This window comes from Epinephelus fuscoguttatus, linkage group LG5, assembly GCF_011397635.1.
Source record: "Epinephelus fuscoguttatus linkage group LG5, E.fuscoguttatus.final_Chr_v1".
NCBI lineage: Eukaryota > Metazoa > Chordata > Actinopteri > Perciformes > Serranidae > Epinephelus > Epinephelus fuscoguttatus.
In genome coordinates this window covers 31,559,029-31,586,427 of record NC_064756.1, presented here as the reverse complement: position 1 = coordinate 31,586,427, position 27,399 = coordinate 31,559,029, and the positions used below count along the sequence as shown (strand labels likewise).

Below are 27,399 nucleotides of genomic sequence, written 5' to 3'. Positions count from 1 at the left end.
ATAGCTCATGTTCTTAATATTCCTCAAGTATGAACAGTATGGCTTAAGGTACACACGCGATATTCAACATACAGATATGGCAAGATACATTTGATGTGACTCTTTCTCCTGAATCTGGTTTGTGATCATTAGTAGCTCAGTAATGACTATGAAACATGGTCTGACAAAGAGAGAACTTCACTCAGAAGCAAAGTATTTGTGCAGCAAGGGGGATATTATTCTTAATGACCACTGGCAACTTTACAGTTATAAATGGAAATGTGATTCATCAGACTAGCTGTAAGCAAAGCCATTACATGTGTTTCTGTTAGTACAGGTCCTGTTCACTAAGCGTCACGGACTTACAGCATAAACAGAATGATACATCTTATCTAAATATTATGTAGCCACAATTACACTTCAGCAAAACTACTTAATGTGCTTTAGCCTGAGAGTAACCCACAACCAAACACCACAATTCACTAGTTGAGCCAAACTGCCACTCCCTTTAATATTTTTAATGTAATTAAAAACATAAGAACCCAAAAACAAGAAGCAACAGTGGCAAACTTCAATTTAATATCTTTGATTTCGAAATTTTACAATGGGAAAACTTTGCCCAGGCACAACAACCTCCCAGTGTTTAAGTTTATGGGAAACATACCTGACTTTAATGCAGATGACGTCATTTATAACAGTCATTACTCCTGAGGTAAAGTGCTCATGCATACAGTGTTGTCAGATTGCTGGAAAGATTTATATAGCCTCTGGTAAAGCTAATAACTTTTTTAACAGTTGAGTGATTTATTGAAGAAACTTTTTTTTATCTCTTTGTTATGGCAAAGCTTTTAAAGTTTTACCTTCATGTTATACTTTAATCACTCTTAGCATAAGACTGTTTCACATTAGTTGTACTCATTCCATATTTAGCACACTTTCAACCAGACGCAGCGGTTAAACTGAGGACAGGCTGTTTTTCCAAATATTAAAGCCTTGTTTCACCTCGAGAACGATGGCTCAAAGACACTTCAGCTTCTTGGAGTCAGAAGAGAACAGGATCTCGCTGCCTGTAAATCATAGGCCAAAGACAGTTTTACTAGGGAGTGTAATTCAGCCCCGTTTTCTTCATCCACCATTAGAAATAACTTTTAAAAAAATAATAAAAGATCAGCCCCCTGTAACTTATGAGGAGATCAACTGAGAACAATGAACACTTGTTAAGAAGAGAATAGGATTATTACACAGTTATTGTTTTTCATACTTTTTAACTAGAAGCAGACACTGATATGATCTAATCCTCTCTGTCATTTCTCTCTGTACGTATGTACCTTGTGATTAATGGAGTGTCTGTAAATTTCTAATCATACCTTTTTTTGCTTCCTTTTTTTTTATAAATGAAAGTTAGTTATAAAGTACTTACCTTAGAGCTTAAGAGCAGGACTCTGACTGCTACAGCACATATAGCAGTCTGATATACAGGGATGTAAATATAGACACTGTAGGCAGTGCACTGGGGCCCATGTTGTCTGGGTGTGGGGTGTGTGTGTGTGTGCGTGTGTGTCAGTTGAGCAGTCAGGACATACATAAAAAGGCAACGTTACATCAATACCTCATCCCACAGACCCCCAGATTTGGTCCCCCCAAGTGTTGACCCCATGGCTACAGCTGCGTTTCACTGAAACAAAAGTTATTCTTTTTAAACAGAATTCAAAGAACAGTTATTGTGTAATTGCTGCTGGATAACACTTTTCTTGAAACCAGAGCACATTTTTGGTGCCTGAAGGAGACACTTATTATGACCAGTATACACCCTATGCACTGTGGGGACAATAACGTAACATATAATAAGCCTCAGTGGACAGTTGAGGGGAAACTGTGACTTAAGATTCTGTTGTCTGTTAGGAGCTGTATTCATTCATGTGGGTTTTATTAGAAGTGTGCAAGAAGTATGCACTGCATTTGTATCTCAAACAAAAAACAGTGTGGTTCACAGGACACAGCTGTGTTTTTGCCTTTTTTTTGTTCTTTACTGCATTTTCAGTAGGAAAAGAAAGACAACATGAGTTTTGACACCGACCATAATTGGGATCATGTGTTGTCTGTTTTTCCTCTCTGTCCTGTTTGCATACTATTTGTCTCGTTCAGTAGTTATGGTATAGTTTGTTTCATCACCCTTTAATAAATCTGTTTATGAACATGGAACACATGAAAGTCAATTAATAAAACATTTCATGTTTCCATACATTTGTTGACAGCATATTTTTATTTGGTGACAGCATACATTGTTCTATATTGATTTCAACATCTGTAGATATAATCGCTCGCTGTGTCTAAGTAATTAATTTCATATGGTATTGCAGTGATATAGTTTCCTTGTTATGTTAGCTCATTTTATGGGCTTTCCCAAGAAGCTATAAATAAGTGAATACTGGCAACATTAATTACAAGTGACCAATGTAGCCGATGCAAAGACAAAAGGAAAGCATGTTTTTAATTTCCAAATTGTATTGTTCTCATGACGAGTTGTCAGAAATCTTTATTTATAGTACACATGACAAATACACCAAATAAATACTGACATGAGATCTGCATAAATTGTGGCTTTGCTGCAGGGATACATAAAAGGCAAAACAATTTTTGAGCAAAAAAATCCCATGTGTGATGCTCCTCTCTTCGCACCGATAAGTGTTTTGCAATAAAGTGAAGGAAAGAAAGGCTCTTGTTTTTGGCATACAGGCAGGAGCTTATTTATACAGGTGGGATGAATACCTGAGAAAACTGTTGAGCTCTTCACACCCATAGCTGTTGCAGCACTTCTTCTGACCATCATTACTCTCCACAAACATGGATCATAACATGCTCATATATGATACGTTATAGAACATATATGGACTTTAATGGCTGAAACAAAGTGAAGTATATAACACCATATAAAAGACTGCAATAAATTATTGCCATAATTGTATCCACAGCTGGAAAAATCAAATTGCTATCTGGCAAACTCAAATAAAGTACAAAACAGGACATATATCTAATTATTAAGTGCAATGGTGTGTTTTGATGTGCTCAGTGATGAAAGTTAAGACAAGCAGTCTAGGAAAATAAGACGTCAGACAAAGGGCAATGGATTTTAATGGAGCAAAATGTTCTATATAAAAGCTAATAGTAGTATTGTAAAAGAGAGAGGAGACTGTAAAAAACAGTCATGCAGGGCTGTACATTCATCACAGGCTCATATGTGGTTTCATTAGCTGAATTCTTTCGTAAGTGACTTTTTAATGTATATGGCCGTTCACTGACATACTGTAGTATGTCCCATTCATGGAATTAAATTGAGGAGAAAATTCAAAACTGAAACTCCCTGAAAATACAACTTTGTGAATTTAGATTGTTGAAATTGCTGAGGATCAAAAACCAATAAACCATTTTGAATTCTATTTTATTTCTTATTCTTCTTTCACTAAGCACAAGCACATCATTCGAATGTTGGCTGAGTGCTCACTCCTCATTTATCACTGTGTTATCATTCCTCTCTGTGAGTACTAAAACACTCGAGTCTGCTCATTCTGTGCAAAGAATGCTGACACGCTGTTTTGGGTTAATGTGGCTTCTTTGTGTGTGGCACTGTTGATGAAGAACAATAACAGTAAGAACAACAACAACACATAAAGCCGTAATGGTATCAACTTTTAACAGTGCAGCTACAGTCACCATTAGTGGCTGTCCATGCTTGCTTTTACACTGGGAAAGAGGAACTACATTATCATTTTGATGTCATCCTGAAATATTGTTGCTCTGACCAAACCACATCCATAATACTAGGCTATATTTAAAGGAAATCAGCCTTGAAAAACAAAGAGGCACTCATATGTTGCTCATACAGTAAGTGAACCAACAAGAAAGACAGAGGACGAGTATCTCAAGGCTGTTTCCGTCCCAGACATTTGTTGTTGTTGAGCTCACCATGAGGAAACGTAGTAAATGTACAGCTTCCTTGTGGAGGCTCAGCTAGCAAATAGTAAACATGCAATAAACTTGGGGTATAGTCACTATACCTCTGATGCATAATAAACCATATAATGTGCGTACACAGGAGCTGCACAACTAAATAAAGAAAAAAGTAAAAGTAAATAGAGGTTAAAGTGCTGAGTAGTGTATTTACTCTGAATTTATTCAAAGGAGATTTTTTAATTATATGCACAATAGCAATGTTAATAATAACAATAATAATAAAATAATGAGCACCAAAATTTTAAGGACAAGAGCTTTAATTCTTAATTAATAAATGTGCTTTGTTTTTGATGGTAAACAAACATATCACTGGGTATGACATAGTTACACAGGATATGAACATGAGCTAGAGCCGTAATGTTTTATATCCTCTCATGTATTAAGAGAGCGGGTCCAGTCTGGTCCCTCTGCTGTGGTATCTGTGTAAGATGAATGCTGGGAATCTGAGACTGAAGTACGCCTTTAGGTTCACAGTGACTATCTGTAGTCAGCAGAAACTGGCGGCAGTCAGAATAATAAAATGAGGACATGAAAGATTATGAAAAAGTGACCTTTTGGTAGATTATGCATGTTCATTAGGCCTTTAATGCATGTAGCCTTTTCTGTTTAATGCCCATATGTTGGCTATTAAATGGTCATTAGTGGCACATTTAAACCAAACTGTAGGCCTAATCATTTCCATGCTCGGACAAAATCCGTAAATTACGAGGGTTATAAAAGATCTTGATGAACTTGAACCCACAGTAGTAAACCACCAGTCTTGTTTTTCTCCATCCCCATGTCTCATCAGATCTTTCAGTCTGAGATAGGATTTAGCGCCCTCTGCAGGTTATAGTCACGTATCAGTACTCCTCTCCATTAATCACTCTTTTATACTGATAGATAGTTTAAACAAAGATATTAAAGTAAACGGTCAAGTATTTTTATGTGCTGCAGTAACATTGGAGTCATGTTGCATTTCAGCAGTTTGAACACACAGAGTGGTTGAGCTAAACTTCAAGTATTTGTATTTAATACGGATGTACAATAATTAGAAATAAAATTACTGCAGCTAAATCATCATCACTGTTATTATTATTATTATTATTATTATTGTTATTATCATTATTATTATTATTAGTCACTATTTAGTGTACGCTACATATAGATTCAAGGCAGTGTCACATACAGTTGTTTTGAATTGTCCCAAAAAATTTTAACTAAATCTGACCACTAGAAAATTAAGTATACTGTGTGAACGGAGGGCAAAAAAATGATATTACGGCTTATGGTTATCTTCATTTCTCACCGTCAGTAGTCTGTTGATTGCTGTGTTGTATTTATATGCATTACATGGTGCGGCGCTTTATATTATCATTTTTGTTTGTTTGTTAATTAATTGTCGTTGTTTTTAAATATCCGTAGTCATATGTCTGGAGAACTACAAATGTGGTCATTTCTTAGTTCTTTTGTAAATGATTCCCTGAAGCCGCTTTATTTTGAAAGTGTTTTCCGGAGGTCGCAGTATCCTGTGATGTTCGCACTGGCGGTAACTTGACTACCTAAGATATGGTGCAGTGCTTCACTGTGTCCACTAGATGGCGGCAAACATATTTCACCCATCGTCGAGATCAGGGCATTTAGAATACAGAGCGCTGTCTGCCCTCCAGTGGCCACAGTTAGGAACTACAACACACTAGTTAAAGCAGCATCAGTGCAGTTAATTTGGGATTAAGATGTTTTTGGGAATCGTTTCAAAATTAAATATCGGAAAGGAACGAATGAAAGTGGGGAATGGTGTGCAATAGTTTGATTATAATGCTTAAACAATTTATGGTCATCATGACCACTGGGTGGCAGCAAAGTCCATGGGTCCTTTATTTCTTCTTTTTTGTATCAGGTTCAATCTATACAGTAATTTTAAAGCTAGTTATACAATTTGACAAAAAAAGAGACAAAGCAACAACAATAACAAATAAACAAGAAAAAAAACCAATATACATTGGGAATCAGTTAAATTGGATTACAGAAAAAAGTGTCTAATTTCTGTTTTAAATTGTTGCACATGTGGCATCATTTTAGTCCCATTGCATTTGTGAAAGTAAACTTTTCTATATAAAATAAAGAGGCTCCAAATACACTGCTTTTTGCAATCAATATCATCAAAAGTCTCCTTTTTTTCCTAAATAAATAATTGGACCAGTCAACCTCTTAAAGAAATATTTGAGATCTATCCAGAATAATTTTATATGTAGGCATTCATGAAATAAATAACAAATATTTTTAATTTCACAGTTACAAAACACACATTTACCATTAATTTCATCTCTAAATTTTGAGAGAACCTAGTTTACAGGATAAATCATATACATTTTATATGTGTATTTTCTTGTTTTGTTGGTGACATGATAGTTCTTGTTAAAATTGCAGACTGATTTCCGTTTAATATTTTCAAGTCTAGAGTTCCAAAAAAGCTTGGCAGGAGGAGTGGGCCCCTGGCAAAGTCTCCTGACATGACTAACCATCTAACATAAAGCTACATTTAAACTGCGGATTAAAAAAATGTTTGTAAACCATCAACTGGGATAATAATGCTTCATTATGGTAGTTAGACAGGTTTACATGGATCTTATCAATATAAAAATTGCAATGCAGTATGAATTCAATACCACATACTTTTTTTTTCAAAAATAAGTTCTGGAATAATGTACCAGTTTAGCCTTGTCATTTTTGTCAACTCACATCGATGCAGCGGTGGTGCCATATCATCACTTCCGGTTGATACTTTCAAAATAAAACAAAAAGTGTAACGCACATTTAACACATTGCATGTTATTTTGTTGTGTTGAAGCGAAGCGTCAATACATCCTGTCACGACACTTCGACTTTAAAGGTCGATATGGTGGAGAGTAGTATTTAACATCACTACGCAACATTGGGGAGTCGTGAGTGGGTCAATCAGCGACGAACAGCAAACCACAACTTTAAGAGGAAGACGGTTGCCATAGTTAACTCGGCTGGACAGCTAGTAGGATCCCTTTTGACAAGCTACAAGTTAGCTAACGGGCTAATTAGGCTGCTCTTCGGAGTTTTTCGTTCGCTGTGGTAAGTGTGGATACCGTTAGCTTATGAAGGAGCTAACGCTAATTAGCTTTTCATATTATGTTAACGGACCAATCATATTAATGTTGCTGTTGGTACAATGACGTGGTGTAAGTTAACGGATGAGTTCGTGGAAAAGGAGACGCTAGCTGTTAGCTTGTGTTGGTAACTTTCTCATTAACATTAGCCTGTTTTAGGCTAACTCACTGTAGCGACCTCATTTACACCAGATAAACCAAAGCATATGACCGGAGTGAAACTCGATACCAATAACAGTCAAGGGAGAATGGCCAGTTTAATTACGTCTTTCTGAGTAATACAAAATGACTTTTGATTGTGGATAAGGTGACCTTAGTGTCTGCTCGTGTTTTTGTTTTCTTCCAGTATCTCAATGAGCATGAACGCACCGACAGTTCTCTTCCTGTTCCCCGTGACAGCTGTTAGAAAGACATGCGCCACATTGATAGCAATTCGGGAGAAAACGACACGAAATAGAATAAGAAACAAAGCTGGAGATGTAATTACGATGACACTTCTTACTTTAATAGCCTAATCTGGCGAGGAAACAATACAGCATGTAGAAAATGACAGGTCCAGTTTGCTAATTTAGTGAAATAATCTGTAAAATCATGTTGCACGCGATTGATCATATGTTAATTGCGTGTAACTAACAGATTGCCTGGAAATTATGTTTAATGCAAGTTGCCATCTGCAACTAGTTGTGTAAAAGTGTGAGTCAAAGTCAGTTAAGCAGTAAAGTATACAAATAACCTTTACCCTCATGTGTGACAGTCTGTCCTCTCACCCTGTTCATGTGTTTGCCTCATTGTTAGTGCTGTAGATGTGAAGTGTCAGTCCATGTGTGGATGGATACAGCAAAATTTAAATAAAGCTAATTGTAAGTCTTGTTTCAGAGGGAATGGAGAAAGCTAAACAAGATGCATTCGACAATGCCAGACTTCAAGTGATCAAAGATGGCTACGAGAGGGCCTTCGAGTGCATCAATAAAGCACTCACAGCAGATGAAGCTGGAGACAAGGCACAGGCCGTTGAGCTCTACAAGCGAGGGCGGCAGCACCTTCTCAGGGCCATCAGTGTGCCTTCACACGGAGATGAGTGTGAAGGCAGCTCCTGGGAATCAGCCAGACAGATGCAGCACAAGATGCAGGAGACGCTGAACAACATCACCACTCGCCTGGCCATACTGGAGACCAGCTCTGACATTGGATCTGCACCTACATTGAACACTAGCAGTGTGTATGGCTCCGATGCTACAGACACATCTAAAGGAGGTCTCTACCCAAAACTTGCCACCAAAAACAAGCCAGAGAAGCCAGCTAATCCAAACCTACTTTCTGCCAATGGCCAGGCAGCAGGAGCGGTAGGAGGCATGCCTGCATGCTGTAGTGGAGGTCTACCTCTCTCACCAACCAGACAGCTTGTGCCTCCAGCCATACAGCCTCCAGCTTACTCTCCCCAGGCAGCTGACGGCCATCTGTCTATCTCATATGGGACAGAATCAGGGGAAATGTCATTGGTTGGGGATGAGTTCTACAGTCGTACATCTAACTCAACACCATCTCCCCAGAGTATGGGTGAAGATGGAGAGGAGCTGGTGTATATTCCTCATGGTGTACAGATATTCTTTGTCACACCTGAGGGGCAGGTGAGCGCTCCGTCGTACCCAGGCTACCTGCGGCTGGTGAAGTTTACCAGTGACCATTCTGACAGTATGCCCAACAGGCCACCAGCATTTCTGCAGGTAAGACAAAATAATTTTTTTATTTTTTTTTTTAAGATATTTTTTGGGCATTTTTAGCCTTTATTTGACAGGACAGACAAGCGTGAAGAGGGGAGAGAGAGAGGGAGTGACATGCAGCAAAGGGCCACAGGCTGGAGTCGAACCTGGGCCGCTGCGGCAACAGCCTTGTACATGGGGCGCCTGCTCTACCACTAAGTCAGCGACGCCCCACAAAATAAATATTTCGCCAGTTGTTTCAGAACACTAAAACACTTCTGGTATAAAGCTTGAAAGGACTAGATAAGCCTCCATCATGCCCATCTGATGCAATAAGTGCAAGTGAGTCACCACTGCAGCGTCACCAGTCTTTCTTGTGCTCTTTAACCTGATTTTGTAAGATGTTTGCTCGGCTCATCAAGACCTCTTTTGACTGTGTGAGTCAGCAGGAGGAGATAGGCTTGTTAATCATCTCTATCCCTCACCCTATGAACGTGATCATGTGAGCGTTGTTTACTTAGTGCCCTAAGCCCAATGGGTTTATGAATATGTCATCCTCCTGGGAAATCCCACATCAGGATCATTACTGGCCAAAATTTGGATATAGATGGTATCTCACTCATGACCAACTGGACAAAAACTTCTTTAACATTTAGAAAACATGAAGCTTTGTAAACATATCAGCTTAGGCTTTCATAAAAGACTTAAATCAAAACCTTATCTAATTTATTGAGCTCTGTTTTGAGCAATTTGTATTGTTTTATGGGGGGCAGTATTTACCCTGCTGATTAAACAGCCAGCACACTAACAGTAGAGGATCATAAGACTGAAATTTGACTCTTCATTGGGGAATTTCCCAGGTACTATTGCCAGGGGGTGACATCAGGGATTCACATGAGTGCAAGTAATTATCTAAGCCCTGCTTACACTGTTATGCCCTATAATCTTGTTAGACATGCAGCCATCAGAGGGAGACAGTGTCCTCTGGTTTGTCTTCTCTCAGACCGTTCACTGTGTCGCACTAATCAGAGTCACCATTAGACATGTTAGGCTTGTCATTTTGAGGTTATATTTGGAACCCTATACTTTGGCAAGATGTCTTTGCCAAGCTCTCTTCCCCTCGTACCTTTGACTTCCATGTAAATTCAGTTTTTCTTGTACTTTCTGTGTATTTGGGCACATTGCTCAGAAATAAATTGGAAATTTGAGTCTGATAAGACTTAGTCATGACATCATACATAAAGTCATTTATCATCAAATTTTCTTTTCTTTCTGTTATTTTGCTTCCTAACAGGTATGTGACTGGCTGTACCCTCTCATGGCTATGGACTCTCCAGTGTTGCTGTGTAACACTGGTGTGTTTATGTTTCCGGACATGATGGCGCCAGCTCCAGGCTATTATGTGGGGGTGGTGTTGTCCTCTGAGCTGCCTGCTGAAGACAGAGAGATGTTCCAGGACCTGCTGTCTCAGATGACAGATCTCAGGGTGCAGGTCAGTGTTGCTGTGCAGTCAGACCTGCGATAGCACAACACATGTTTCGGCTCTCTTTGGGTGACAAATGCAAATGGGGCCAGTATGTTTAAAAAATATATGAAAAAGGTCATCTGCAGCTCAATGCCATGTATTTTTATGTTGTTTTTCTCACTGACCAAAAGCTCAGAGCAATTGGTGTCTGAAATGTATTTGTACTTGTTTTCACATCAAAATATGTTCACACAAGTTTTTGAATTCACCAAAGAATTGTTAAACAATGCCTTTTGGCAAATCCTCTTGTGCCAGTGAGAGTACAGAGAGCTATTTTAGGCAAATGAGACTGAAGTTGGCGCTCTGCTGCTATTGGTAGTTGCAGGCATGTGACAGTGGCTGCATCTTTATTTTGCATACTCTTTGAAAGCTGAGATCCCACTCATCAGTCTAAGAATGCCTGAGCTTCAGCTGCTAATGTTAACTGAATAAATCAGTGTTTCCCATACAGACCATCTATTTGGGTCAGGGTCATTGCCTAAATAGATTTGTCCTCACACTTAAAAATATTTCTTTGTTGATAAATTCTGTGTTGAAATACAGTTGAAAGTGCAGACTGAAATAAAAAAGTGCACAAAATGGTGCAACTGTTAGTTAGCTTTTGATTTCATTGCTGTTTGGCAGTCCCTAAACACTCCCTTCCAGTCATCACAAACAAATTCTGCAAACATAGCACACACTGCAGATATTAAATCTGTTCCTCCCATGAAAAAGATTGCAGTTACTGCTTATACAATGCTTTGAGGGCTAACAAGCTTTAAACTTTTTCATTGTTTTAGCCTGGCATGAAACTCTTGCTCCTGCTTACTTCTGAGCTGGCACACTTCTCTGAGTTACCCCTACCTCAGCATTGTAGGGATTTGAGACAGGCAGGTGAGGAGAATTAATCAGTTATAATGCTCTTATCTGCAGCCGTTAGAACAACCTCAGAGTTTCAGCTGAAAGACAAGTGCCAGTTCAGCCATGATGGAGGTAGAGACGCTGGCTCAGATCGATGCCAAACAAGGTCATTTTTGATGTATGCAATCAGGCTACTTATCTTTTCTGATGGACGTGATTCCCAAACAGCAAGTAGGCACTTTTGTGTTTTCATTTTTGGGTCATGTAGAAAATTTTAGGTTTTCAGCATAAAGGGAGACTGTTTTCTGACTGCAGAGAGACATTTTAAAATGGCAATCTCTGTGCTGCAGACAAATAGCACATTGTAACCAGAAGCACAGAATAATAAGAGGAGCTATTGTGTGAATTGGGGGGTTATTCGGAGACGGCATCTGAATGGAGATGTGTACAGCTTGCACAAAGTAGCAGACAAGTTGTCTAAAGATCTGACTGACATGTAGTTCTTATTTTCAGCCCACATTGCTCATCCATATGTTACAGTAGTTAACCAATGTGTCTATATGGTCAGGCTCCAGATGAAGCTGCAGGCACCATTAATCTCAGTCAGAAGGTGTCCATTACTACACCTGAGGAGACTGCACCAGCAGAAACCGAGGAGGAGAAGGCTTTGCCTGAGTGGAGTGAAAAGGTGGCAAATGGGATCCTGACAGGTGAGGTCAGATTACACCTTCCCTCAAAAATAGCATTGTGCTGTAGTTGTTAGCAATTCGTTAGGAAAGACTAAAGATCCTGTTGTCCTCTCAGGTGCATCATGGCTAAGCTGGGGCCTCGTCAAAGGAGCTGAGTTCACAGGCAAAGCCATTCACAAAGGTGCATCAAAACTCAGAGAACACATCACTCCAGAGGACAAACCCACCCACGTCAGCCCCACAGTCACCAAAGGCCTCCATGTAGCCAAGCAAGCGACAGGGGGAGCGGTCAAAGTCAGCCAGTTTCTAGGTGACTAAGCCATCACCATCAACATGTTTTACTGACCTTGTGTGGCTATTTGGCAGTGGACCTCTAATTGACTAATACTGTGTTACCGCAGTGGACGGGGTATGTGCGGTCGCTGGCTGTGTGGGTCGAGAGTTGGCACCACACGTGAAGAAACACGGAGGCAAGCTGATCCCAGAATCTATGAAGAAAGACAAGGATGGGCGTTCCAACATAGATGGAGCCATGGTGGTGGCTGCCAGTGGAGTGCAAGGTAGAGTGCATCTACACTTAATATTCTTTAAGAGGAAGGTGTTAATAAAATGAGAACTAAAATGTGCCTGACATGCTTTGTATTTTGTGCATTTGCTCAGGATTTGCAACCATGTGGACTGGTTTGGAAGTAGCAGCCAAGAACATTACTACAAGTGTAGCATCAGAGACAGTCACCACTGTAAAACATAAGTAAGTCTTTCCTTTCCATTTAAAATTACTTGTTTGACCACTCACTTGCTTTAATTAAAAGCAAAGCGATTTGTTGCTCAACACTGACTGCTTTCTAAACATGTATGTTGCAAATGACCACTTGCATTATACATGCAAAAACAAACACGCACTCACTTATTTTCCTGTTTAATTTACTTTGCAGATTTAGGGGTCTACAAAACATCTTTGACCCACCTGTTGAGAATAAGTGTAATTTTTCATAATTATTCACAGCTGTCTAACTCTTCTCTCCACTAATCACGAGCATGATAAAAAACCTCTTTCTTGGAATAATTTGACTCTTGTACAAAGCGCTCTAATGTCGTCTATGCTGTGCCAGTTCACGGCCCTTCCCTGTGTGGCAATTCACATGATGGTGCTGCTTTTCACTGAACTCTCCAAATGTTTCTAATAGAAATTTCACAATTAGCAACTTGTCTGTCCTGTCTGATTTAAAAATATTCCCCATATTTTATGAATTGGTGCTTTATGGTCCAATGATGAGCAAAGTATCTACACAATAAAGTTGATAGTTGATTTCTATAAGGTTGGATGATACGTTATGCCTCACCCAATTTCTCCTTTTTAAGTGAAGTACTTGATTTGACAGGTATTTAATAACTGCATTAGCCAAAAACAAACACTCTTCATCCTTGTATCATCATCTGCTTTCAAATTCAATTTGATACATTGATATTCTGGAAAAAAAAAAAAATATACACCATGATTAACAATTATATCTATATTGCCCACCCTTCCTTTACTGAACCACAGTGGGGAAAATGATTAAAATTCAGATTCTTGCAGACAGAAATTTCTTAATTCAAGATTGTGCACTTGCATGCATGAAATCCTCCCATTAAAATTCACATACAGCATGGCATCTTTGCAATCCTTGCACTGCATATTAATTAATTCTCGCCAAATCCTTGTTTCTCGCCTCTCGCTCTGATCTCTCTCTTCAATGTGACTTCTGATGAAGGTATGGAGCAGCAGCAGGACAAGCCACAGATCACGCTGTCAATTCTGCTATTAATGTTGGTCTCACTGCCTTCAATGTTGACAACCTGGGGATCAAAGCTGTGGTGAAAAGAACTGGCAAGCACACCGCGCAGGCCATTTTGGAGGACTACAAGCTTCATGAAACACCAGAGAACGGGAAGCAAGTGGAGAAATCAAACAAATAGCTGTTAGTGCCCTGCCTACATTCCCACGGAATGCCTTAAAGCATAATTTGTATTCTTCTATCAAATAAATCTATATTTAATATTCATTATTTATAGAACATCTTCTATATTTACAAATTAACTACTGTTCTATGCATATCCTGTAGTTTGATACAGATCTTAAGCACTTTAATCTTTATGTAAAACAAGGTAGATGGACCTAAATGAGAAGAAACTGCAGATTATCTAACCAAAATTAAAACACAGTTATAAAGTATGATATACAATACACAGTGTAACATTCAGGTATTACCATTTCATGTGCAAGATCCCAGTTTAACTCTTCTTTGTACTAAGACAGCATTAAATTGTTGACTAGACACTGGACCCTTTCCTAATCTTTGTGAAACATTTGTGTGTTAGAGTTCTTCTGGTAGGGAAAGTGCAATTTCTGTACTTTGAATGAATGATCCAAAATATTGTCTGTGTCAGTATGTTCAGTTCTTCAGATATCACTGTGTCAGGAAAAAAGTGTCTGTTATAATGTTGTTTTTTTCCCTACTGTGTTTAAAATTAGAAGTAATCACTGCTGCTTACTGTGCCTGCAAAATATCAGATGGTGTACAAATATCGAATGTGTTGTGAAAGTGAAGCTGTAAAACTATACGGTCTGTTATGTATTTTTGTCAGTAAGACAGTTTTTGCCGTCTCTCATGAATGAGGGGTTCTAAAATGTTAATGTCCCCCACCTGCACGTCTGCGGAGTCTGAAACTGTCAGACTTATTAGACTGGTGTTCTGCCACAATGTGCAGTGCTTTTTCTGCATTTCAGCTTAGTTGTATCCAAGTATTTTTAGATGTCAGTGTTTATAGTGTGTTTCTTATAAAAATCTAGATTTTATTTGGTGGACAAAACCTTTAACAAAATGTGAAATTTGAAGTGTAATGCTAACTTTGCTTGCAACTCAGTTGGTTTGTGCAGTGACCTGGTTTGTAATCTTTTTAAACTCAAGCTTTAAGACCTAAGACCTCAGCAGGCAAATGTAACTGTCAGATGACTTAAATACTCCAGTTGTGCATTGAGATTTCTTTCACACCAGAAATACTGAGGATTTTCTGAAAAAATAAAATAAAATATATAAAAGAAGCAAGAAATTCTGCATTTTTATACTTAAACTTATAAGATCTGGGGATTTCTGTCTATCTATCCACTATTAATCTTGTAGAAGCTATGTTGAATCTGTCAGCTTAATACTTCCATCTAGTGGCTGCATGTTTTACAACATGTTAATGTATTGAGTATTTTTTACAGCATCATACTGACGATTTAGTCTGGAAATATTTCTGATAAAAGGAATAAAAAAAGGAAAGTCTATTCCTTACATTTCTTGTCCATCCAGGGTTGGTGTAATTGCTTGGGGCCAAGTGTGAAATAGAACCCAGTGTTAAATACTCTTGACTAAAATTTCAGGAATTCAGAATACAAAGTATTTGAGGTAGAATTCATAAAATCAAATGTTTTTCTAAATTATTCCATTTATTTTTTTATTTTTTTTTAACTGCAAGACAACAGTCCTCCAATGGCTTCCCAGTTATGTAACACAAATAATCCACTTACATAGATTGGCTATTTTCTAAAAGTCACATGGAAAATACAAGAAAATATGACTGATCTGCTTTATTAACCTCAGAAATTGAAGTGGTGTACAATTCTTACAATGTTGTGTTGAAAAAAGATGCAGTTTAAATGATCTGAAATGCCATCTTTAGGTATTAAACAAAAAACATGGAAAAACTGCCTGCACTTTTACTCAAAAATGCATTTATTGGGGTGTGTGTACTATGTTACACACAGACCTCATGAAGTTTGTCACTGTGAAATAACTAATTTTTTGGCCATTGTGATGACCCGCAGTATAGAGACATGTATAAATAAAACAACAAAAGACCATTATCTGCATCCATTTCTCTAATATTTGGCCAATCAAAACTGCTATCATCTGCGATGTCTCTAACCATATAGTTAGTTGGACCCTGTGTAAGGTGAAAGAACAATGTTCACAAGATGAGCATCAGGGAAACACAGGTTACCATTGGTATCCAACAGCAAATCCAGCCATGATGGATTGTCCACACCGTGTGGACTGTCTGTCAAAGAGCTACTACTACAAAGATTATTTTCCTGAAGGAGCCCTGAATCACACAGAGTGTCCGACACTGGCAGATATCCAGCCTCAGGTATCAAGTTATCAGAACTTGAAGTTGCACTTTGAAACACAGAAAATGGGATGAGTGGTTGGTTTGTAAAATCTCCTGCTGAAACACTGTCAGTTGGGCCAGCCAGAGATGGACTGAACTGGCCTTGTTCTACTGAGGGTACGATGAAGTTTGTTATCGTAGTCTGTTCAGGTGGGCTGTAGGCTTGGCCAAAATTCACTGATGAGAGAGCAACAGGATCCACCAGGTCAGGAGTGGCATCCCAAAACATAGGGCTTGAAGAGGGCTGCAGTCCTGTCTGTGGTAAAAAAGTGTGGCTCATCATTGCTGATGTGAAAGCACATGGAGTGGGGTTCATAAATGCAGAGGTCGGGTTCATCCAGTCATTTTCCACTGGCTCAAAAGAGGCAGAGAGAAATTGATCCCGGCACACTGGCAGCATTTGTCCTCGGGGAACAGCCGATTTGTCCAACAGTATCGGCAGGGCATGTGCTGTGGTAAGGCCGTCAGCTGGAGAAAGCATTTGATCCATTGTCAGAGGATTGGTTATAGTGCTAGATGGATGATCTACTTGTTTACAGATCTTTTGCTGAGTGTATCTTCTTGAAACATGATCTGAAATGAAATTATGTGTTAACAAACCCACACTGCAGGAAATATTCTCAAACAATGCAATTCATTTATTTGACAACTGTTATCCCAGGCTTGCAAGGCATAGTCAATACAACTGCATCAACAGACACAAAATGCAATAAAGTAAGTAAATATTCATACCCTCAGTGGACTTCTTAGCAGCTGGCTTTGCTCTCTGCAAAGAATTCTTCTTTAGCCTGACTGTTCTTCTGTGGGGAAAAAAAAATTCACTCTCAGCACTTGTGTCATTAAAAACTTGAAAGCTAAAAATGAACTTCCCCAATCTTAATAAATCTATGACAGTTTGTACCGTTTCTCCTGTGGCTTTTCTTTGTTTTTCCATGAACCACTCACATTGGCCTCAACTGCTTCATTAACCTGTGAAAAACAATTAAGTCATGAAACCAATCACAGCATAAGATTTCCATGCAACTAAAAGGCTGCAGACCTACTTTAGACAGAATGCCTGGCGGCAGAGTCTCCTTCAGGTAGCTAATGTACCTCGCTGTGAGCTCTAGTGTGGTTGCTGTGTCTAACTGACCATTGACGAAGGGCAGAAGGTCACACAGGCGTTGACAAGATGTTCTGATTTGAAGCCTGGGAGAATATTACCAGAGAATTTATAAATATGTACAGTAAACATGATCCACATATTATTGTTGGTACAGTGTCACCAATCAATAAAATATCTCCAAAATAGGATTAAGTCCCACACAGTAACATAACACAATGTACATGATAGACATGATGTCTGAACAAAAAACTTTTAGCAAAAACCACCATGCAGTTGCTTTGATAGCACAATCTGGAATCGATTAAATCAAACCTCCGTTTCTGTTCCTTGCAAGAATGAAGAGAAGCCTGGAGCCCCCTTTCCTTTTTAGAAGAGGGGTAACGTTTCCCTCTTGTAGGCTCATCTTTAAGATCATCCTTGCACCTGAGGGCAAGCAACAGTTTGTTTACGCAGTAAGGTTAAAACAAGTGAAGATGTTCTGAGCTCTCCTCTGTCAAGTCAATACTTTTTGTATATCTATATATCTATATATATATATCTATATCTATATATATATATATATATATATATATATATAGATATAGATATATATATAGATAGATAGATAGATAGATAGATAAATATATATATATATATATATATATATATACACATATATGTCAGAAACCTGCCTCTGTGGTTTTACAATCTGTACAGCATAGGGCACCTTCTATCCATGGATGGATAAATCCAACAGAATGTCACTTAAATTAACGTACCGACCATGAAGAGACCACAAAATGACCATAAGAAAAACACAAAAAGACCACAAATACCCCTTTTCCACCACATTAGCTCTGGTTCTTGAACCTGTTCTGTTCAGGATACTACTAACCTTGGCTCTATCTGGGGAACCAACCTGCTTTTCCACCAGTTTTGCATGGAACCATCTTAATCAAGGATGTGTCAACAACAGAGGGTGTTGCAGTGTCCAAAACATAAATTAAAGTAGTAGCAAATCAGAGCGGATTACATCCATTATCTGCAAACTTTTGTTCTGTTATTACAGATATTTGTTTTTACCCATAAAATAAGCATGCACCAACAATTAATGAGACCACTGTACAAGCATTTCCCCCCAGTGATTTCTTGCTTGACCTCTCCATCCTCTCAACCTGGAGAATATGAAACACCCACTGATGTGGCCACAGAACCTACTTTTGCGGTCCTGAACCAATTTTTATTTGGTCAAAATGCTCTGAATGGTTTGGGGCATCAGTAGCGTAGTGGATAGTGCCGGTGCCCCATGTACAGAGGCATCACCTCGCTGCAGCGGTCACGGGTTCGAGTCTGGCCTGCAACTCTTTGCTGCATGTAAGTCTCCGCTCTCTCTCTCTCTCTCTGTCTCCCCATTTCACACACTGTCCAATCCATTAAAGGCAAAAGCCCAGAAAAATAATCTTAAAAAAATGCTCTAAATGGTTCAAAATTAGATGCAGGTATTGGTAAAAAAAAAAAAAAGGGAGGGGTTAAAGAGATGCAAATGAACTGAAAAGAGACAAAAAATGGAAAAGTCAACCACAGAGAGACGCAAAATGACAAAAGATGCGTAACAACTACAAAGACATGCAAAACGACAACAACAAAAGGAAGAAAAAAAACCCACAAGGTCTGTGTGTCTTGCTCCCATGTAGGAGAGGTGGTGGGGCCTTTTGCATGTCTGTGCCCAGGGGCCCATTGTCTCATAATCTGCCTATCTGTCTATTTCTGATCAGGTGCTGATGCTTTGTGTTATTGGAATGATTTGCTCCCAGGTTTGTCCACAAATAAATGTAGTCATGCCCTTATCCTGCTTTAATTTGATGAGCATTGAAGGTGCTACTACTAAGGTCAAGGTCACATATACTGTACACTATCCCCTAAAAACCCCTGAGCATGAGTCCACATGCTTTTATGGTAGATATTTACAGATATCTAGACTTCATCACCACACTCTATGGAAGAACAAAAAATTAAAACAGGTTAATGTTCCTCTAAAACTTTAAGAAGGGCTAGTAGTGGTTAAAGCAGGAGGAAACGTAAGTCAACTTCTCAACAAGTTACATGTGTGTCCAATAAGATCTTTTAGTTGGACAGCCTGATCAGCAACCTGTGACTTTTTGAAAATAACCTTCACAATTTTGAGGATAAATACATTACGCCTCCAGCAGGCCAGCTGGACAAAAGCCCTAAGTAATAAAGTAAGTGTTTGTATCAGTTGGTTGAACAAACTCAAAAATGCTGATAGCCATAAAAGTGTATCCTAGACCCACTCCCACATCTCAAGCATTCATCCAAGATGTGGGCTTATGGAAGTTAAGACAGTCTGCTGTGAAGATTTTGATTGGAAAAACACGTGCAAATTACCCATTAGATGGTCGTCTGCTCATACTTTAGTGATGTTTATTAGTTCCCGTGTGAAATATGCTCCTCAGACGGTCATCATGCTTATCCACGCGCGTGGTGACTGAACCAATTAAAGATATACATCACCTACACCTGTGTGGGCTGGGCAGGCCGCACGCGGAACCACGCGCACATTGTATTTGTGGTGCTTTGTTAGCGCAGTCTGTAACTCCAGCATGTTACTCTACTCGGTGTGGGGGGAATACTTATTTTCCAGCAGAGGAATTAACCGGAAATGAACAATGGAACTTTTTACGTAAGAGTAGGTGTAGCTCCTTTTAAAATAAATTGTTGCTATAACCCATAGAGTCAGTTTGCTGGTTACCTAGCAGTAGCTGGTAAAGTTAGCTTAATGCCTTTGGGAAACGCCTGCCAGCCAACCAGAAACGACTGCAGCGACACATGTAGGTTAATTAAACGCCTTTTTGTGCTAATTAGTGGAAAGCCATAACTGGGTTTGTATTTTATTAAATAAATATCACTGGTATGAGGTTATTTTAGCAGGTCAACGTGAACGCGCATCATTTAGCCCAAAGCCGCACACAGGTTTCTGTGAGAGCGCGCTCTGACTGCGACGTGCACGCGGAGCGCTGACACCCCAGCGGTCCGATGTAAATCACTGCAATGGCAGAGGAGTAGGGGCGGGTGGGGGAGACCGGCTTCAGCCCTGCCTCCTCTCTGCATGCGAGCACACACGGCAGAGTAGACACACGGCAGGCAGGCAGGAAGACGGAGCACCATCACAGGGGCAACAAAGGGACGCATGGTTCATCCAAGGCATCAAATGAATAAATGATACATTAAGACAAGTTCTGCATACAGAAAAACGTTTGATTGCATCCGTCCTCACCTCAAAGGTAAGACTGCACCAGAACAAACAAACCCATACGTGCCATACCGTGTTCTTGCTATATTTATGTATTTATTGTTTACCTATAACAATAGGCTTTCAGACAAGATCTCTTGCCAGGCTTATACTGCTTATGTTGTACTACATGTGTTGGATAAATGCATGTGAATTTCATTGCTGTATAGACTGAATTGAGAAACACCAGCCTGAAATGGGTGTGACATGCCTACTTCATAATATGTGTAGGAGCAGCAGCAGCATCAAAACTTGTATCAGTGCTGTATCAGGAGTGTAAGCAAGATGACAGATAGCCTAATTGCTGTACTGTATTTTATATAAGTTGAATTTAAATAGCTAATTAAAATTGTAAGAAATTCTTCCTATGTTATTTAGGGTGTAATAGCACTGCACAGTCATGGAGCTGGAGCACTTTGATGAGCGGGACAAGGCTCAGAGATATACCCGAAGGGGCTCAAGAGGGAATGGGCTTCCCAGTCCCACTCACAGCGCTCACTGCAGCCTGTACAGAACCAGGACACTGCAAGCATTGACCTCAGAGAAGAAGGCCAAGAAGATCCGTTTCTACCGCAATGGGGACCGCTACTTCAAAGGGATTGTGTATGCCATTTCTCAGGACAGATTTAGGTCTATCGAAGCACTCCTGGCTGACCTCACAAGAGCTCTGTCAGATAATGTCAACTTGCCACAGGGGGTGCGAACCATATATACTATTGATGGGATAACAAAGATCACTGCCATGGACCAGTTGGTGGAAGGTGAGTAGTGATGCTGAATTGTTGTGTTCCCACAGATTTAGTTTATATTGAGCAATGTACGATCAATTAACCTAAGTCACACAGTGGATGCAGATAAACACAAAATGCAAGACTTCCCAAGTCTTGTTGAGCAGAATTAGCCAGTATTACGTGACCATGTGATCTTTGCTTTTGTATCTTCAATGTATGTCTTAGCCTTTGTTTGTGGGTAAAATAAAACATCTCTTAATGTGTCTTGATTTTCTGCAGGGGAGAGCTATGTTTGTGCATCCATAGAACCCTACAAGAAGCTGGACTATACGAAGAATGTGAATCCCAACTGGGCAGTTGGTGCTAGGACTGCTGTGTCCATCCGTGACCCTTCTTCCCTTGGTAGTGCCAAGACTGGAGCCTCAGAAACCAGGGAGACCAAGGACTTTATTAGACCCAAATTGGTAACCATTGTCCGCAGTGGAGTAAAGCCCCGCAAGGCCGTACGGATCTTGCTCAACAAGAAGACTGCACACTCCTTTGAGCAAGTCATGACTGACATCACAGATGCTATCAAGCTGGACTCTGGAGTCGTCAAAAGGATATATACTGTTGACGGCAAGATGGTAGGTGTTACTTTATCATTTTCAGTGGTGATTCTGTGTTTTTCCAATTAGGGTACACTGGAGAAAATTACATCTTGGTAATGGATAGATAAAGTAATGTGTTTATTTTTGTGGTTTATTTTGATATAATTTTGAAGTCCTAAAACTTTTTTTTTCTGTTAAACAGGCCCAAACTGTCTAGAATAAGAATATAATACATTTTGGTGAATGTGGTGACATATTAGGTATGTGTGCAATGCTGCTGTCTTAGTACACAGCCCATATTTAGTTTTAGAGCTGCAGCATGTATGTATAAATATGTGATATAGTGTATATCAGTTATTTAAAGGGGGACATACCCATTTTCAGAATTCATACAATTATTCCCATCATTTAAAACGGTATTTTAGGGGCGTCGGTGGCTTAGTGGTAGAGAAAGTGCCCCATGTACAAGGCTGTTGCCGCAGTGGCACGGGTTCGACTCCAGGCTCAGGCCCTTTGATGCATGTCCCTCTCTCTCTCCCCCTTTCACGCTTGACTGTCCTGCCAAATAAAGGCTAAAAATATCTTTAAAAAAACAAACGGTATTTTATATAACATGAACAATTCTCTCCCAAATCCAAAAACCAGACTGCTAAAATTTAAATTTGTGATGTCATAAGATATATATATAAAGTCTGGAACTGCTCCAAAGAAAATAAATTGGGAAAGATGTTATAGATGAAACTGAGAGCACCCAGGGGATTGTTCTGAGTATGTGGGTACATTTTTTGTTTCAAAAATGAGAACACTAGAACAAAGTTCATTTGGGTTTAAAAAAAGAAAACAAACATTCTGTATGTCCACAAAATTCCATTCATTGCCTATGGAGCAGCACCAAACTTCCTGACTTCAATTCTCTTAGGCCATGGAAATAACATACTGAAATTTGTGATTTAGGTGGTGTTCCCCTTTTAAGGTACTTATCTTCTTAAGTTTACTAAACATATATAGACCTTTGTCTATCCTATACCTGTGCATGACTTTTTCAGTGCTCCTCTTACTTAGAGAGGAGGTATTGAACATCGTCTTACAAGTTACATACTGTGCACAACTTTGCCATTTAGAGCACAGTTATTGGCAACGACTTAATTCATTACAGTTGCATTTACTTGAACAACTCAGTGTTACGTTCAGTCTTAGAGAAGTTACTCTGTTGGGTTGTGCTTGCAGTTGGTGAAGCTGGTTGCACATTGGTAGCCAACAATAGATAATCTGCATTTTAAATAAGTAACCTAATTTCCAAAAATATTGAGATGTTAACCCATGTATTTAATCCACTTTCTAATTTGTTTATTTACACTATGCTTATTTTGAACTTAAGCTTTTAGACTCAATGTTTGCATTTGAACCATTGAACATAGCAGCCAGGGCAACCTTAAGTGCTCTATACCTAAGAGATTGCCATTATCTCATGTCTTTTTCTCCACCACTGATACATGAGTTGCTCACAAGTGCAGAAGAAGGGTGGGTGCTTTTGTTGGATAGAAGTCAGAGGAGACTGGCATGACTCTTTCATAGCTGTTCATAGCTTGGCTGTGTGCAGCACCTAGGTACATTTGGTTGTGCAGACGATATTCTGATGTTTTAGATCAATGCTCTCCACATTGTCTTCCCATCTGTGGAACTGTATCTCACTTTGGAATCTCACATCAGCATACTGCACATCAGGCAGACTTGGTACACATTTCTTTCAGTGCAGGTTAGTTTATCTAGCACAATGAGTGAATTTTGAGATTTTGGAAGAAATGGCACTTTTCCTCTGTCGTTAGAGGTGGTCTGTTCTGTTCCTCATTCACATCTCTGAGAATTGCTCTCTTACCCAAAGAGAGAGACAGCCCGGTAGGTTCAAAGTCAACTGGGAATATTTGCTAAATGTATTACGAGAAATGGGTTTCTAGGACTCCATCTCATATTCCTACTAAACAGTAGCACACTATTGAATGGTTATTCACTTAGTGAGTTAGTACCAGACATAAATAGGTAATATATGCATCTATCTGAACTTTGTAGACTGTAGACATTATTTACATTATTATATTGTGGACATCTTGGTACAGGTCCCTTATGTTACACCACATTGGACCCATACATTAATTAACATTCCTCTAAGGTATTTCCACAGTTAATGGGGATGTTGGCCATTATGGGTGTATATGGATGGACAGCACTTAAGTGGCAACTGTACATAGAGCTGACAGAGCAAATTTGTCACAAAACATCCCAAAGAAATAACCAGATCTTAACTAAACCTGTTCATAAACTCAGTCACCTGCACTCTACGTTAGTACCCTTACCACAAAATATTATGAGTTTTTTCCTTCCTCTGATGGTTTCTATGGTGATATGGTTTCCTGAGCTGGTTGCTAAGGAACAGCCTCTGCGGCAGAGCGGTGCAGTAGTGATGTCAGGACTGTAGGTGTAGTGTGAGAGTGTTCATAGATGCAGTGTGGTCTGTCAGCCTTTTTATACACATGGCGGCAAGATGGAGCACATGGCTGAGGTATAATCCCTGGATCGCACCCATTCTGCAATGGTGTGTTAAGGGAACAGTTGGGGATTTTCATACCAACAAACAAATCTGCCCTCACAAATCCTTTCAATTATTTTAGGAATACAGATTGTTCAAAGGCATAAATAGCACATGGAATATATCATATATATCAAAGTGAGATGTTCATCTTGTATACTGCATGTGTCTGTCACACCAGGTATTTCCCAGGTATCATTGCTTATTCAGTTTAGTGATTTTAATGTCATCTATCATTTCCTAATAAGCTGCTGTGTTATGTGCTTGGCAGTGCAGTTCTGTGCTCTAGTTTCTCTGCTTTTTCTACTTTTTGTCATGTTGTGACTCCAGATGGCCCAATAAGCACCCGTTGGCATCAAAGGGCCTGTTTTCATGGGTGTTTAACCTTTGATAAATGACCTGCTTGTGCTTTTGGTCCCAAGACAATGACATTCTGTGGAAACAAGTAATTCCAGCATGGTTTATTTTAGAAGCAATGTTCAGTTAGTAAAATTTCCAAACACTACCACCCAAATAATCTGTATACAGTATTTACTAAAAATGGTATAGCTACTTGTTGTTTATTTCTTGTTTCAGCGTATTTGCTGTAGTTTGCATATGAAATTTTCTAATTATATTCTCATTCAGTCACGTTTATCCCTCTAGATTCTTCTTGTGCAAAAATAATGGATAGACAATTTCTGTCTATTCACATTTATTTTGGACTCATGTTTCATGTTTCTATTAATGGATCTACTTAGCAGGTGGCTAAGCCTGATGACTGTGATCCCTGGCCAATTGGGCACAACCAAGTTAATGGCCTTGAGCTGGACTTTATAAACCTCAGATGACTGAATTTATAAAACCCTGTCCACACTGAGTAGTATAAACATGTAAGGTAGAGAGGAAGCAATAGAGGAACAGACTATCTGCAGACAAGGCCCTTTAGGCAAGATAACATGCTGTGGTCTGGTGTGATCCTGCTGTTGTGGGTGTGGGATGGAACAGAGAACATTTGCATGACAGAGTACGTCTGAGGAGACTTAGGCCATGGCATTTGTATCCCTGCTGTAATGGATACGGCTCTGCACTGTAATTGCATTATACACACTGCTAACTTCTCTGTGTTTTAGAGTGAACACTTCTTTTTGAAATAGATGTCAGCACAGCCACCCGAGGACAGAGCCTGGCTTGGCATCAATTCACAAAAGCGGAGGCTTAATTCTCCATGGTAACAATATGTATCGGTAGACATGATAAACAACCCATTCATGCTTTAGAAATTAGATACAGAGTGGAAGTGGTTATGAGATTTATGGTGCCCTATGTGCCAGAGAGGAAAACCTAACTGGTGTTTACCAACTCATCCCTTCATGATGACCTTGACTCTGCCATTTCCTGGTTTGGACTATGTGTGCCCACAATGAATCTCTATTGGTCTTTGCTCATGCATCATTTCTGCATGATGCATAGTTAGGAGTGGGCAATACAGCCAAAATCTTCTATCACAGTATATTTATTTTATATCATGGTAAACATATTTATTACAATACAGTTCTTAAAATTAATTGAGAAATGGTTTAAAATAAACATTCTGTACTTCATCACATTTGATTATTTTCTTTTACCTGGAACCTCTACAAACAAAACAACAGCCTCACATCAGACATCACTTGAGAGCAACTGACAGAAAATAGTAAAAACAAAATCCTTTCAGAGTGAAAGCTTTAAGGCTCCTGAGAACAATATTTCAAGTGTTACAGGTTTCTATATTTTCAACTTCACTCTCCTCCTCCATGTCTGCCCAAATTTTGTTACCTTGCGAGGCAGATGGATTCACCAGATCGCACAAGAATCACAAGATCATGCGAGAATCCATCCCTGATTTGCTACATAGCCTTCCCTCAGTAGGCCCCACAACAGATACCGTATCAACAGTTTTCTACCAGTGGACACATATCGCCCAACCTGAAGCATAGTGGCTATTTTTTATTAAATCTTGTGTCTCAAATCTGTGACATTAACATACAAATAGGCATCTGTTTTTTGATTTAGGAGAGCTGACAGAGATGGCATCTGTAAAATAATTCGTAAAGGTATACAATGTAGGATTTTCCTGAGAAAAAGAGACAAGTAAACCTTCTTAATCATCACCTAGCTGTACAAGTCCAAAAGATTGCTACGAAAATCATAGACACAGCGACTTAAATACGCAAATTTAGTGAAGGAAAACATCAAGCGGACAAAGCATGTTTCAAAACAATAGTGAATCTAACATCAGCTTTCACTTTTATTTTCAATGGCAACAATAGAAAGACCACCTCCTGGTGCATATATAGCATAGTGGATTGTATGGTGCTTTTCTTGAGATTTAACATAAACTACTATAGCCTAAGAGTAATTAACTGTTACTTTTTTGTGTTGGTAGAATAAATCATACTCAATCCCTGTCATTTTTAAACCTTTCCCTGTAACTTAAGGGGAGAAAGAAGGATGGAGGGGACATGGAAGCTGTCTGGCTTTCCTCTCACCTACTGCTGTGACTTGGCAGTTAAACACAGAACAATGACTTGCTCAGTGTCCTATTGCATTCAGTGTAGAGAGGAAACTTTCTCTGTTATCCTCTTTTTGTTTTGGGAGGCTACTAATTATGCTTGAGCTGAATGGAAGTTGCTGATGCACTTTAATTAGAATACTGCGGAAAGCATGAAAAGCATTAAAGCTTGTCAAATAAGTACTGTGGGATATGTTTATAGGAATATATGGTGTGTATTCATTTAATTTAACGTTGTTAAATAAGTTTTAGTTAAGCTTAATGACAATCTACTTCATGATCAGCTGTTGTGCATTTAACATGTCTTTGATCTGTAATATATCATGTAGCGCAGTATTCCAGTGTCTTCTTTTGTGACATGACATGTCCTATATTCATAGCAAACCTTTTCGAACCATGATTTGAAATGGTCTTTTTCTCTCCTGCTGTAAGTCAGTCACTGTTAGAACTTCTAAGGGCTAAATATAGATACTCGAGAATAGGACATTGTGATTAGGAAAGCTTGAA

The 27,399-nt window shown here is 39.1% G+C and overlaps 3 protein-coding genes across 7 annotated transcripts in view; 2 read left to right on the top strand and 1 right to left on the bottom strand.

The window, feature by feature from the left end:
- Positions 1-6,801: 6,801 nt before the first annotated feature.
- spartb (spartin b) lies at positions 6,802-14,948 on the top strand. Of its 2 annotated transcripts, none has more exons than XM_049575643.1 (8): positions 6,802-7,074; positions 7,986-8,833; positions 10,104-10,301; positions 11,743-11,884; positions 11,979-12,173; positions 12,265-12,423; positions 12,524-12,614; positions 12,799-13,609. In XM_049575643.1, exons 2-8 carry the CDS (start codon positions 7,991-7,993, stop codon positions 12,857-12,859), a joined length of 1,689 nt encoding a protein of 562 aa, XP_049431600.1. In that variant the 5' UTR covers positions 6,802-7,074; positions 7,986-7,990; the 3' UTR covers positions 12,860-13,609. The 2 variants fall into 2 exon arrangements, with proteins under 2 accessions (XP_049431600.1, XP_049431599.1); XM_049575642.1 differs by lacking the exon at positions 12,799-13,609 and adding an exon at positions 13,618-14,948 and having other exon boundaries at positions 6,803-7,074.
- On the bottom strand, positions 14,944-19,987 carry LOC125888345 (uncharacterized). The gene is made up of 6 exons (XM_049575644.1): positions 19,551-19,987; positions 17,478-17,588; positions 17,104-17,248; positions 16,962-17,029; positions 16,793-16,860; positions 14,944-16,633 (listed from the first exon to the last, which is right to left on the bottom strand). Exons 1-6 carry the CDS (start codon positions 19,571-19,573, stop codon positions 15,825-15,827), a joined length of 1,224 nt encoding a protein of 407 aa, XP_049431601.1. The 5' UTR covers positions 19,574-19,987; the 3' UTR covers positions 14,944-15,824.
- Positions 19,988-20,173: 186 nt separating this feature from the next.
- LOC125888343 (serine/threonine-protein kinase DCLK1-like) overlaps positions 20,174-27,399 on the top strand; it is a 120,567-nt gene continuing 113,341 nt past the window's right edge. For 2 of the 4 annotated variants that reach the window (XR_007449327.1, XM_049575639.1), the window contains exons 1-3: positions 20,185-20,446; positions 20,833-21,215; positions 21,465-21,811. Coding sequence is in view for 3 of the 4 variants with exons in the window: in XM_049575639.1 (XP_049431596.1) it covers positions 20,855-21,215; positions 21,465-21,811 (708 nt within the window). In the remaining variant the exon portion in view is untranslated. Of the gene's footprint in view, positions 20,447-20,832; positions 21,216-21,464; positions 21,812-27,399 lie in introns of all 4 variants that reach the window. The other 2 variants (XM_049575641.1, XM_049575640.1) reach the window with 2 other exon arrangements.